Source organism: Pleurodeles waltl, chromosome 11, assembly GCF_031143425.1.
Source record: "Pleurodeles waltl isolate 20211129_DDA chromosome 11, aPleWal1.hap1.20221129, whole genome shotgun sequence".
Classification (NCBI taxonomy): Eukaryota; Metazoa; Chordata; class Amphibia; order Caudata; family Salamandridae; genus Pleurodeles; species Pleurodeles waltl.
In genome coordinates, this window is record NC_090450.1 from 906,619,397 (window position 1) to 906,633,975 (window position 14,579).

A 14,579-nucleotide genomic window follows, 5' to 3' on the forward strand; every position below is an offset into this window, starting at 1 on the left:
TAGAGCGGGGGGACTCTTTGAAAATGCTTTCGGCGTGACGAAGCATGCCAGGGAGCATATGGAGAAACTGGATATCCCTATAAAGTAGATGTAAGGGTATCGAGCAGGAAGTCCTGTTTGATGGGGTCCCTGTGCAGTTCTACATTGTGGAAGGGGGCTGCTCTTGCCACTACCTGCTGGTAGCATGAACTATCCTCTGGTGGGGAGGGGCGTACTGGGTACAAATCTGGGTCACTGCTCAATACGGGATCAGGGTCATATGTGTCCCATGGATCTGGATCCTGCTATGTCCCACCCAAATCTTCCCCAGTATATACAGGAGATCCCTGAGGTGCAAAATTTCCTGAAGCAGATGAGGCAGGTAAATGAGGATGGTAGGGAGGTGGACGAGGTGGAGAAGGTGGATCAGGAGGAGGTGGAGAAGGCTTGTGAGGTGTGCTCGTAGCCTTGCCCTTGGAAACCTTCTTCAGAAGTGGAGAAATGTCCAAAGCCTCTTGGCAGGACAGTTTTCTCTTCAAGCATACAGGGGGAGAAGCAATAATGCACCCTGTATCTTCCTGGATATAGAGGCGGTACGGCTAATGGTTCATTGTCTCCAAAATGGGCTCCACAGGGGAAGGTGTAGCTGAAGAGTGGCTAGAGTCTTTCCGCTCCGATGTTCTCGGTTCTTTGGTTTTCAGCACCAAAGTTTTCGGTTGGTGAGATTTGGCAGGTGGAGGTGGTAGCTGGTCGGCTCGGAGCCGAAGTAGTAGGAGTTGAAGTTCGGACTGAGATGGCATTGATGTCTCGAACTGAGGTGCTGGTGGTTAAAGCCGAAGACGATGTTTTTTCAGATCCGGCCATGACCTGGTGTCAGTGATGGTCCGGCGACCTCTGTAAGGGGCTTTTTAATAGTTTTAGGGTGGGCAGGAGGGGCCACGGTACTCATGAGTTGTGTGGATGTCACTTTGTGGCTTTCAATATCCAAGTGCATGTCAGAGTCCTGGATCGAAAAGGGCTCCTCTTTTTCCTGCTCGTCCTGGGCATGTTCCTTCCCAAAGATGTCCAGGGTGTGGTCCGGAGTCTTCGGTCCGAAGGGTCTTCTTTGACCGGAAGGATTTGCAGGCATTGCAGGGAGCTTCCTGGTGATCGGGGAGAGGTACAAGTTATACAAGAGGTGTTAGTCGGGTGGGGAAATTTTGTGTGGCACCGAGGACAGAAACAAAACAGCGCCCATTCCATCAGCTCAGCATAATGGTCGGTGCCGCATGATGAGGTAGGCCAAGCAAAGATGTCCTGGAGGCGTGCAGTTGGTGCCCAGACCTAGGAGTGGAGACAAACATGGTAATACGCGATCGACAAACAATACCATTGATAAACAGAAGACGGAAAGAAAGATTTCGAACCGCAGCGAGTCGAAAGAGGGAGTGAAGACACATCCAAACCTGACGGAGGAGAGAAAACAATCTAACAAAGGCGATGATGCCCATGACCAGTATCACGTAGCAGAAGGAACCACTCGATCCCGTGACTCGAAAATGCTTCTTCGAAGAAAAACAACTTGCAACAATCCAGACCTAACACTAGATGACAGGAGTATGCAAAGCATGTGTATCTACAGCCAGATATGCCGTTGAACATAATTTTATTTTTCTTGGAGTTTTCCTCTTTATAAATGTGTGGCACATTCCTGCCCTCTCCAATTGACACAGTGCAGCAACTTGTCTTGATGCGCTGCTTTCCTTCAAATCTTTGTAAATATGAGCCCTGATGTGCACGCACCCATGTCTTACTATACACTGTGCTCATATAAGCAAGCTGAAGAGGCGCACCCCACAAGAGCATCTTAGACCAAAAACATGCTCAACTGACCATGTCCAATATGCATAATACAGTGGGACTTCTGCCTTCTGAAAGCTCAATATGGCATTGTTAACCTTCCCTACTGGAAACCTATTGGGTAAATCCTATCATTGTATGGATCAGACCTCTCCACAATCATGTATCTTTCTTTTCCATATATAAAACATGTATTACTAGTTCACTCTTGGGCCTCTTTTTTGTGCCTAATATTCATCAACCTCTGCCCTTGCACCTTAGTTATTCAGCTCTTACCATATCTATCCAGTGTAGCAGACCTCATGGCCCTGTAGATAATGTTTGAACAATCCCTTGACCTACACACTAAAGGTTCAAGAGCAGGATTCCTGCAAGGATGCTTCTAACTATCCTCATCCACTGTTTAGCCACCTCTACAGTAAGCACACCAGTTAAGGCAGATGCAGCCCCAAAGCTTGGTTCACTAAACAATGCCAAACAGATCATCCAAAGGCAAATCTAGCTATATTTGATGGTAGGTTTATTGGGTCATTCGAACCCTATGTGACTTATGTGCAGCCTCTGGCCTTGCCAGTGATTGCATTCTACTGGACAACTCTCAGGAATGTCCTGCCAAGCCTTTCATGACGGCATTCCCACACATCAAGTACAATCCAGGAAACATAATATATTCCAATTCTGTGGGTTCACATGCTTAGTAAATGTTTACATCACAGTGATGTAAATTGTCTACAAAATTCTCTATTCAGATGCGGAGCTTCTAGGAAGCTGGCCTGGTGTGTGATGGGTACCTAGGGTACTTACACTTTATACCAGGTCCAGGTAGTGTAGGCTTTGTCTAGAAGGCAGGCTCTCTAGCGGTAGCTGTGGATGAGCAGCCAAGACTTATCTAGGAGACTTGCGAAGCTAATGCAATACCACTGTAGTCACACAGCACTTACACACATGAAAGAAAACACTCAGTGTTACCAAAATAAAGCTACTTTATTTTAGTGACACAATACCAGTACTAGAGAGGCAACCCTCCAATAGGAGGTAGGTAACACACTAAACATATACCCTAGTTACAAGAAATAGGCATGGAAAGTGAAAGAAAACAGTGCAAATGCAGTAAGACAATAGTGACCCTAGGGGGAGCCCAAACCATATACTAAAAAAAATGGAATGCAAACACAGGACCCCCCACCTAGGTAAGTGGAATGTGTAGAGGGGAACTAGGGGTACTAGAAGCCCTCACAGGTAAGTACGACCAGGAGAAAAGGAGTAAGTTAGTGGATTTTCCCCAAACCACCCAAAAGTAAGGAAAAGACAATGCAACACCCAGACAACACTGCAAGAAACCAGGGGTGGATTCCTGAAGAGGAAGACCTGTGGAAGAAGGGGACCAACTCCTGAAGTCACAGAAGAGTCCACGAGGTTTAGGAGCTAATACCCACCCAGCTGTGGATGCAGGAGTTGATCGGTGATGTGAAGAAAGTCAGCACTGAAGCCCTGGAGTCAAAGAAGAGTTCCCGAGGGATGCAGACGAAGTCCCACTCTGGAAGAAGAATTACAGTCGGGTGTTGGTGCAGGAATTCCACCAACAAGCCTTGGCAAAGGCAAATGTCGCGGTTGGCGAACAGTGGAGCTGCCGGGGACCAGCAAGGCCCAGGAGGACTCAACCCAGGAGGGGTAGTCAGAGGGGACCCTCAGCGACACAGAGAGCCTGCAGAAGCAAAGGCAGCACCCACAGGAGTCGCAAAAGATCATACGCAGCACGACTGAAGAAGGGACCCATGCTGCAGGAGAACCACGCAGAGGGATGTGCATCGCAGGAAGAAGTGATAGGGCTGGAGCTCCAAGTAGCCCAAGGTTCTTGGAGGAGACGCAAACAAGCCTTGGCAGATGCAAGAGACGCGGTGCTCGGGGGTACTGTTCTGCGTGGGAAGGCAAGGGCTTACCTCCATCAAAGTTGGAGAGCTGGCAGAGAGGACCAAAAGGACTACTCCGGACCACCACCTGTGATGCAGAATCCACACAGCTCGGGATGAGAGGAGATCCACGCACCCGATAGTTGTTGCAGTAGGTGCCCGGGGATGCAGGGGAGTAACTCCTTCACTCCAAGGGAGATTCCTTCTTCCTTCTTGGGCAGATTGAAGACTTGCCACCCTCAGAGGGTGCACAGCCATGGAAATGTTGCAGGTGACCATCTATCAGGAGGGGGCTCTGACATCACCTGTCTGGCCTGGCCACTCAGATGCTCCCAGAAGTCCCTGCCAACCTTGGGTTCAAGATGGCAGAACCCAGGGACCCTCTGGAGGAGCTCTAGGCACCCCCTTTCCATTGTCTAGTTTCGCGCCAGCGCAGGGACTGGAGGTCCCTGAACCGGTGTAGACTGGTTTATGTATGGCAGGCACGAACTGTGCCCTTCAAAGCATACCAGTGACTTGGGGAGGCTACCCTTCCCAAGCCATGTAACACCTATTTCCAAAGGGAGAGGGTATTGCCCCCCTCTCCCACAGGAAATCTTTTGTTCTGCCTTCCTGGGCTTGAGCTGTTCAAGCAGCGGTAGGACTGAAACCTGTCTGAGGGGTGGCAGCAGCTTGGGCTGCCTGGAAACCCCTGCAAGACTGGTAGGAGCAATGCTGGGGGCCTTCTAAAGAGCCCTCAGAGTGCATGGAATCATACATACTTCCAATACTGGCAACAGTTTTGGGGTATGATTCCGACATGTTTGATACGAAACATGCCTAGGTTCGAAGTTACCATTATGTAGCTGGACATAGGTCGTGACCTGTCCAGTACACGCCTAACATGGCATCCATGCACTCACGAAGTCCATGAAAATGGCAATGGAGGGTGTGGGGATACCTCTGCTAGGGCACAGGTGCCCTCACACACAGGTACTTGCACCCTGCCTTCTGGGCTAGGAGGGCCTGCCATAGGGGTGACTTATAGTCACCTGGTGCAGTTACCTATGGTGAAAAAGGGTGCATGCACCATTTCACGCAGGCTGCAATGGCAGGCCTGCAGAACACTTTGCATGGGCTCCCCAGGGGTAGCATAATACATGCTGCAGCCCATGGGGATCCCCTGGTGCCCCAATGTCCTGAGTACCATATACTAGGGACTTACATGGGGGCACAAATATGCCAAATGTGGGGTGAAAATGGTATAAGTTACAAAGTTAGAAGGGAGACAGCATAATCACTGGGGTCCCAGTGAACAAAGACAAACACACTGACAAACAGGCAAAAAGTGGGGGGTAATTATACTAAAAAGAGGCTACTTACCTACAGAGCTAAAAAGAAATGTCCTGCAGTTTTAAACCATGTTGTTTTGCTGCACACCTGTGCCAAAATTATTTTGCAAACAATCACGATTTTGACTCTATATATACACTATAATTTTCCATTGTAGGCATACTTTGAAAGGACTGTGAAAGGCGTTTTTAAAAGTTCTTAAGACCCAAGCCAATCTATAAATCTGCCAATGTGATTTTCATGCTCATTGTTGTGTAAATCTGTCTCTTTAGATCTTTGGCATTTACCCTAACTATTGTCAATTCTAGTCAAATAAAACACCGTCTGGGTCAAGCTTAAATTGACAAGGGAACTTTTTTGTGCAGTGAATCTTTTACATCTCCTTCCATTAGGCTAAAAAATAAATCAATGAGCTGCAAAAATCCAAGCTTACTTAGTGTGCCTAGTAAAGCATTTACGCACCAGTAAACCGTATAATACCATATTTTTTTCATTATTGAGTATGGCAATAGCATTAGTAACCCCTGTAGTGTTGTTAAGCTGCCATTTCCATATACCGGTGGATTCAAGCAAAGGCCAGGAAGGAGTAAACTGCTAACAAAGTTTTCTCGCATATCTAGCTCATGAGGATAAGGCAATAGATACACACAAGTTCTTCACTGGAACCCTGAGCCCCGTAAAACTATAAAGTCAAGTGAGGATCAAGTTTGAAAATATCCTCACAATGTATAAAGGTCTGCATCAACAGCCCACAACTCAACCCAAAATGATCAGACTCAACTGTTCTTCACTAATCCCCAGTAATGAGCAACTGAATGCCACAGAACATATCAACTATCTCAACTTCAAAAGCACACACAAAACCAGATAAATTCGAAGTTCCCGGACACCCTAGGATCATCAAACTGTAAGTGGAATTTTATCCCAAGTATAATATTTGTTCATCTTGAAGGCGCACTATGATGGACAAAGGTGAACTGCTGGCACTTTATGAAATAATAAAAATGTCAAATAAAAAACAGATGCCCAACCAGACATTTGTGTTTTTTTCCGGCAGCCAGTGGCAGGATGAACTCTGAGCCCCAGAGCAATTGAACATTATAGATTATTTCACCACACACTGGATGAGGGGAGTCCAGGGCTCGAGCTAATGCTCCATTTAATGCACTTTGTGATGTATTCAATCTTAAGAACATTATTTTCTATCAAGGGTTTGTATTTTTTTTTTTTTACTGCCATTTAAACCTACAGATATTTTGATCAACGGAATGGTCTTTTTCAGTTGTTCCCAGCTATTCCTGGTTTGTGGCCTGCAGGCTGGAAGTGGATCTGAAACCTGAGCCTTTATGGCTAGTCTCCATATTCGTCAGCATCAAAAGGTCTTGAGAAAAGAGATCTCCTGTTCAAGATGTGTGAGGCAAAAACATGTTTCTGAAGGGTCTATGATCTACTGCTTTAACACAGCACATGATTTGGTGGAACTGCAAACTGTGCCTATCTTTCTCAGCCTGCTGAAAAAGGTAGTAACTAGAAGAGTTTCCTATCTGTCCAAAAGGTTATGTGCCAGTGTGGTATGGTTGCTTTTGTTTTATTATGTGACAACACAAAACGTGGTAAGGCGAGAGACAGCAAAATACCTTTTATGGCCACTTAATGTTCACTCAGATTATCATCCCTGTAAGGCCAAAAAAAGAAAGGATTTATTTGGTTCAACCAACTTGCCCCGAATCAAAATCATTCTGCTCCAACAACAAACTCACTCTCATTGTAGGTTTGCAGCAGATATTGAACACCGCGAAATCTCTCAAAACTATTGTAAACATTATTTTCTTTCGAAAAAGCTGGTAGTAAAGGGCATTGAATTGCACTGTTCTTTTCACAAATATGTAAAAACAGATCACTATTTAAATCACCAATGACCGTCATATGAAAAATCACAGGTAAAAAAACACAAGCAAAATATACAAGTAGCCTCATGAACAAAGCCTGCGATTCCCAAAAAACACAACTTTCTGGTTCATAAAAGGGGTTTTGCGATCTACTATAAATTGCAAATGGGAGAGGTTGGGAAAGGGCCTTCCGTCTCATATCTGGGAGTCACAATGAAACTGGTTTGCTACCACAACTGTAATTGCAAACAATTGGTCTATTAACCACTTCGTGGTGGTAACTATTAAAAAGAGGGGAGATGGGACAGCTACTTCTGTGGGAAACATGTTGTGGCCTTCAGGAGGACCAGAGAATGGTCTGGAGGATCAATATCCTCGCCCCCCCCAATGTAGTGCCAAATGCAGAACTTATTTTTAAAGCAGCAGCTGTCCCCATACTAGACAACTACTTTTAAAAGTAAATGTTTGTGGCTGGGAAATGCAAAAGCAGGGATAAGTGTTTCTTGCAGACCTCCACCCTACTTTAGCAGCCAGTTGCAGAGGTTGCAAATTGTGAGCCACGTAGTTTTCTTTAGGACGTCAGATTGCAATCCCCTGCGAGTGGACAATCTGCAATGTGACCTATTAGGATATGGGTTGCATCCCAAAATGCACTCCCATTTGTAAACCAGCCAGTGTGCATATTGCACATTCCTGGCTTGCGAATGGTATTAGTACATCAGGCTCGAGGTCACAAAAAACACGGGAAGCCATCATAGAAGACGGAGTTGGTAAAGTAACTGTTGTTGGAGACTGCAGTACACCAAGAGGTGGGTCGGGTTCCACACATCCAGTGGATTTAAAAAAAGGAACATTGTAGTGGAAGCAAGTGCCCTCAATGTGAAGCCAGCTCTGTAATAAGTAGGCCAACGAGTCAAGAGGGTCTCCCCTGTGAAGTCAGTTAGGAAGACCACAGCCAGCAAAAAAAGAGTTCCTTGTGACCAGATAGACTGCAAAAGCAGTTATTGCACAAATATAGTCTTGAAAATGAAAACACAATGCCTCTCTACAACTTGTGTTTAATTCCTAACTCCAGTCACATTCACTTCCCACATATTTTGGTATTGGTTTAATTTAAAACTAAAGTCCTTGCAGAATGAGGGACAAGCAGTCAGGGCAACTACTCAACGGGGGTGGCTGGCGGGTGGTATACAAAAACCCCAAAATAAACACACAAAAAACATTTTACCTTTTCCGCCGGGAGAGATGGTTCTGTCTCTCCTTAGTTCTCTTCTCTTCCCCAACAACTGAAAGCAGACAGGCTCCCAGACCCCCCTAACAACGCTGCTGTCATCAGCAGGACAGCAGCGTTGTGATTGGTCTGAACGGCCTGGTTCGGCCCTCAGAAAGGAAGTGGGAGCCTGGGCACTTTCTCCACCCGGCTGTGCAATACAGATGGGTAGAGAAATGCTAGGTCCACATGACCATTTGGCCGGCCCAACACGGTGGACCAAACCGTCATGCGCACTTATGGTGCACTCCATTCATCCTCCAGTCCCCCTCCAGCCCAAGCCAGCACCGCCCGCCCTAACCTGGCTCCCGAGGTAAAATAAAATGATAATAAGATTGCGTTATTATCATTTTATTTTTCCTTTTACTTCACTGCACAAAGAAGTGGGGCAATGCTCCTTACCAGAGGAGCCGCCGCTGGGGACAAGCATTTGATAGTCTGATTGATACAGGTTGATATTTTTACAGGGAGATATGCAAGGTCGAGATTTTTGTGGGTTATGTTTTGGAGTCTTTGCATAAGATCATTTTGCACATACCACTATAACAGAGAAGCCACAATGGAGCAGGCATGGCTCACAGCGAGCCTCCACAAAGGTGTAGAACATGCTTGCAACGTTCTGCTAAGGTCTGATACCTTTCTGTAGCAATACAACATGGCACAATAATTGTGTTGAGGAAGCTGTTGCAGTTTGTTTCACAACCTTGTGTCTTGAGGTAGTTTGCCTGAGAAATGTTGTCATACTAAAACAACGCTGCAGCTCTAAACCACAATTACAGGTTGCAATGATTTTGTGAGCTTGGGACCGTACCACAGACCTGAAAGGACAGAAATACGTTTTTGCAATCAGTACGGCGCAAGGAGTATTGCCACCAGAAGCAATAATGCGTTTTAGACTGAAGCATACTCTCCCAGTTATAAGGACCATATTTGCAGCACCCTGCTGCGATACCCGGAGCCCTTTGCTGCCTTGTTTTGGTGGTTCAATATAGGTGCTCCGATGCTGCCAAAAACAATAATCCCCATTTAATATTAATTCAACAATTGTGCCTACGAACATTAGGATCCTCTGTGCTAAAATGGCACTTTGCAGTGGTAAAGCAAGCACATCGACAAACCCACATACCAGTACTTGTGGTTTATCATCTACTTTGACGACACATTCCAATTCCCCATATTACATATTTCTTACCTTTCAGAAGTTATTAAGAGCATTACATTTTGCAAGCAGTCTTGTCAGATGCTTATGTGTCAAAGTGGTGTTCTTCCCTCCCCTACCTTTGGAAACAGTACTTTTTAGAGACTGGGGAGAAGACCTTACCTTGGGAAGAGAGAGATTGCTGGGCGAGACCTTGGCCAAGCTGGTCTGTAAGCCACAACTGCATCCGGATGAAAGGTTCACGCCCCTTTTGGGTTAGTTTACTCCATGGCTTAGGCCGGGACAACATGTCACTCACACTCCCCTGAGACAGGCCCAGCACCTACACGAAATGAAAAACAAAAACAAAAAACAGATAACGTATTCAAAAGGCGTGACCAAGTCCCTGATTTCCCTGGTGACTCTCTCTGGCAACGCAATATATATATATTTTTTTATAACAAATACGTTTTATCTGAGGCTGTATTAGGATGATAGCCGAGTCGTAGAAAAGGCCCCTTGGGTCTTAAACAAAAAACAATGCAATCTGCTGCATGTCACAGTTCTACTGAACAAAGTTTCGAGAACACAAAAAAACACTTTACAGACATTTGCTAGCTCATCTGCAGGAAGACATTCTCAACGGGTAGATCGGTGCTCAATTTGTAAAAAATAAGTACATAAGTGCAGGTCCCATTTTTTTTCCCTAGGAGGCCACCTCTTACCTCCACACGTCCCCAGTGGGGCCATCTTTCCCGAATTGGCACAGGCCACTTTGTCCACTGGCGCCACCCCTGCCTGCAGACAGGAGAGGCTAAAAGTCCATAGAACATTCTGAAAGGGCGCTTGTGAAATGTCCCAGAACGTTCATGGTACAATTTATGAGAAAAGCAAGGGTTGAGATATGTCAAAAGGTGTTTTGTGCCACTAGTTCAAATAAAATACTTAACTCACGTCTAGATCATGTAACAATAAATATGATTTATGTTCAATCAAGTATATTTGGCAACATTCAAATACTACAGTGAGCAGTCGACAAATCACCTGCACTTGTAGGTCCAAACTCCTGAACATAGCGTACATCCATCTTCTGAAAGATTATGGTACCACGTTGACTTATTCTATTGATACTAAATGGCCCCATGTCATCATAAACACCATATGTCACTCAATCCTTTCCTTCTGCTAATCTCAGAATGTACTTAATGGTGTCCATTTCGGGCAGGCTAGCTCTGCATGCAGTGGATGCTTTAACAAAGGCACAGGACTGGAAAGCAACATCAATGAAGACATGGAGACATCTTGCATCGTTTCGAGTGCCATAAGGGTATCAAGGGCTAGTCCTAATCAAAAGGCCTGCCGTCATTTCTACAAGAGATTGCGACTGCACAGTGGCTGTGCATGGTTTGAAATTTTCTACGAGTCAAAATGCGTGTAATCATTTAAGAAGCACAGTGAAGAAAAATATGGAAGTATGGGCATGGAAAATCCACACAAAAAAATATTAAGGCCAAAAATGTCCCATCGCTGTTTTTCTCTCAATTGTGGCACATGTGCGTTGGAAGGGGGCTGCACTCATACTGCAGTGGATTAAGGAGGAACCCCATTTTCACGTGCTGCTTCAGCTCTCTACTGCAGGAAGTTAGGAGGTGGTAGATGATGTGCACATATTGCCCTCACGTTAAAGTACTGCAGTGGATGAAGGGGGTGGGGGGCAATTTCACATGCTGCCTCAGCTCTGTACTTAAGTTATATGGTGGTAGATGATGTGCACAAATTGCCCTCGTGTTAAAATGGATGAAAATGTGTGTGCATGGGTTGTCCTCGATCTACACTGGATGAAGTGATAAGGGGGTACATGGTGTGCACGTGCTGCATCAGTGCACTGGGTGAAGAAAGGTGGTATCACCTATGTTATTTGGGCCCTCCTTTGACCTCTGCACCTGACCGGCCCTGGGTTGCTGAGGGTTTGGTGTTGCCTTGAACCCCCAATGATGGGCTGCCTATGCCCAGGAGACTGAACTTGTAAGTGCTTTACTTACCTGAGAAACTAACCAATACTTACCTCCCCCAGCAACTGTTGATTTTTGCAGTGTGTCCTCTTTTAAAATAGCTTATTGCCATTTTTGCCAAAACTGTGTGTACTACTGTTTTAAATCAAAGTTCCATACTTACCTGTGTGAAGTACCTTACAATTTATGCACTTACCTAAAATCTGAATCTTGTGGTTCTAAAATAAATTAAGAAAATAATATTTTTCTATATAAAAACCTATTGGCCTGGAGTTAAGTCTTTGAGTGTGTATTCTCATTTATTACCTGTGTGTGTACAACAAATGCTTAACACTACCTTTTGATAAGCCTACTGCTCGACCACACTACCACAAAATAGAGCATTAGTACTATCTAATTCTGCCACTATCAACCTCTAAGGGGAAACCTTGGGCTCTGTGCACACTATCTCTCACTCTGAGATAGTATATACAGAGCCAACTTCCTACATTGGTGGATCAGCGGTGGGGTCTAAGACTTTGCATTTGCAGGACTACACAGCCAATACCTGATCACACAACTAAAATTCCCAAAATTTTCATTAGAAATAGATTTTTGCAATGTGACTATTTTTCTAAATTTTAAAAATTCCTGCTAACGCCTTGTATAAGTCACTGTTAGCATTTCTTTTGAAGTTTAAAAGTTTGTAAAAGTTATGATTTAAGTTCTAGAAGTAGGTTTTAGATTCTTAAAACGTAATCCCAAATTTTAGAGTTATAATGAGTCAGACAGATGAGATGGTGGTGGAACTCAACCTCTCACCCCTTACCTGTTTCTAGGGATGTCAGAGTTAAGGTCTCTCTGTAAAACACAAAAGATAAAAACTGGGTCCAACCCTACCAAGACAAAGATCCAGGAGCTCTTGGCAGAGTTCACAAGGGACCACCCCTCTGATATGGAGGATACTCCTTCAGATGGGGAAATTAGTGAACAGGAGGAAGAACTCCCCCTTCCTGTCCTAAATAGGGAGGACATGGCTCCTAGAACCCTGCCCCCAAATGTCATAGTCAGAGAGCCTGGTTCTTCCACAGGGGACTCCAGTGCCTCTGTAAGCACTGAGGACAGCCTTGATGAAGAGGACATACTGTTAGCCACGATGGCCAAGAGATTGGCTTTGGAGAAGCAGCTCCTAGCCATGGAAAGGGAAAGAAAAGAAATGGGTTTAACTCCCATAAATGGTGGCAGCAACTTAAATAGGGTCAGACAGAATACTGACATCCTACAAATCCCCAAAGGGATTGTAACTAAACATGAAGAAGGTGGTGCCATCACCAAATGGTTCACAGCTTTTAAGAGGGCTTGTACAACCAGAAAAGTAAGCAGATCTCACTGGGGAGCTCTCCTTTGGGAAATGTTCACTAGAAAGTGTAGGGATAGACTCCTCACGCTCTCTGGTAAAGATAAGAATCTTATGACCTCATAAAGGCCACCTTGATTGAGGGCTTTGGATTCTCAACTGAGAACAGGATTAGGTTCAGGGGGGCTCACAAATCCTCGAGCCAGACCTGGGTTGATTTTGTAGACTACTCAGTGAAAACGTTGGATGGTTGGGTAACTGGAAATGAAGAGCATGACTATGATGGGCTTTATAATTTGTTTATGAAAAAACACATTTTAAGTAACTGCTTCAATGAATAGTTGCATCAATATCTGGTAGACATAGGTCCAATTTCTCCCCAAGAATTGGGAAAGGGGGCAGACCACTGGGCCAGGACTAGGGTAACCAAAACAGACAGGGCACCACACCAAGGACAATTCTTGACCCAAAAACAACCCCCCAAACAAAATCCCAGGGGTGGCCAGTGTAGCCACTGGGGATGACTCCTCAGATGAGGAGGTCCTCATAGCCTTCAACTGGAGAAGGGGCCCAACAGGTGAGTTGGCGATTCCAGAGGGAAGTAGACTCTTCCACCACCTACTAGTGAATGGAATGCCAGCCACCGACCAGAGAGACACTTGTGCCAGCCACACTATTGTGCATGACAGGCTGGTGCTCTCAAACCAGTACATCGCAGGTGAGACTGCCAGAGCAAGGATTAGCCCAGAAAAGGTCACTGATAGGCCTGTGGCTTTAGTGCCTCTAGAAGTGGGTGGGATGTTTAGCTGGAGAAGGGTGATAGTAAGTACAGACCTCCCCCTTGATTGTCTTCTTGGAAATGACCAACCAGAGGTTGGTCAGAACCCAAGAGGGGAACTGGTTCAGTGCCAGGCCTCTCCCAAGGATTCTGGAGGTGCTGCCCCTGAAGTAACTGCAAGTAGGCCCCAGAAGAAAAAGAAAAGAAAAACGTTCAGGAAGGGTGGACAACCTTTAGCCAAGGTTCCAGCCAGCCAAGGAGATTCTGCTCCAGTAGGGGAGAACTCCAAAAGGGCCGCTGGTAAAGTCCAAACTGACCCACAAGAAGTCCTAGCTAGTCAGGCAACTGTTAAGCATGAGTGGGTGGCTCCTCAGCTAACAGAAGAAAGAGTGGAAGCCTTTCATTACAAAACCTTTCAGTCAGGTGGCACATCCAGCCCCTAAAAACGCTAATAACTCTATATGCTAAGTAATTAAACCATCCCAAAACAAGAAATGTTACAACAGATAACATCTAACTTGTGCACTTCACCCTTGAGGGGTGTGTCACTAACCCCCAACACCGCCTACAACACTTCAAAAGCCCGTCCGACCAACAAGGTACACGACCATCACTCAGAATTAAATCCCACCTGTACAGCTACATCTCAATGACTCGAGGGAGGGCTCCTCCAGCCAATAGTATCTAATCCACGAGTCTCCCCACCAGGCAGCACGGCATCTCTCTCTCTCGCCCCTACCACAAAAACCGGCTTTGCAGGACGCCAAGCCAGCAAGTGTCTTTTTCCGTATCTGACTGCAATCAGTCTACGTCAGCTCTCCAATTAAACCAGCACAGAGACGAAGGAGAAAGGGAAGGTCTCAGACACAAATAACTATAGCAATGGGACTTACAGAGAACAAGAAAAATATCAAGGAAGTGCAGGGCATACTCAAGATATGCAGAGATCCCAAGCGAATCTATGGCACAGGTCTTCGCTACACTCGAGTAATATATCAAAACCACTAAACTATGTTACTCTATTGTAGTTCAAAAAGTGTTCTCCCAAGGAATTCTGTCATTAAGACCTGCCTCTACAGTGACCAAATAGAAAACC

General features: G+C 45.4%; 1 protein-coding gene across 4 annotated transcripts in view; it reads right to left on the reverse strand.

Moving 5' to 3' along the window:
- CUX2 (cut like homeobox 2) overlaps positions 1–14,579 on the reverse strand; it is a 661,979-nt gene that overhangs the window by 15,938 nt on the left and 631,462 nt on the right. For all 4 annotated transcript variants that reach the window (XM_069214853.1, XM_069214854.1, XM_069214855.1 and 1 more), the window contains one exon: positions 9,541–9,700. In XM_069214853.1, coding sequence (XP_069070954.1) covers positions 9,541–9,700 — 160 coding nt within the window. The remainder of the gene's footprint in view (positions 1–9,540; positions 9,701–14,579) is intronic.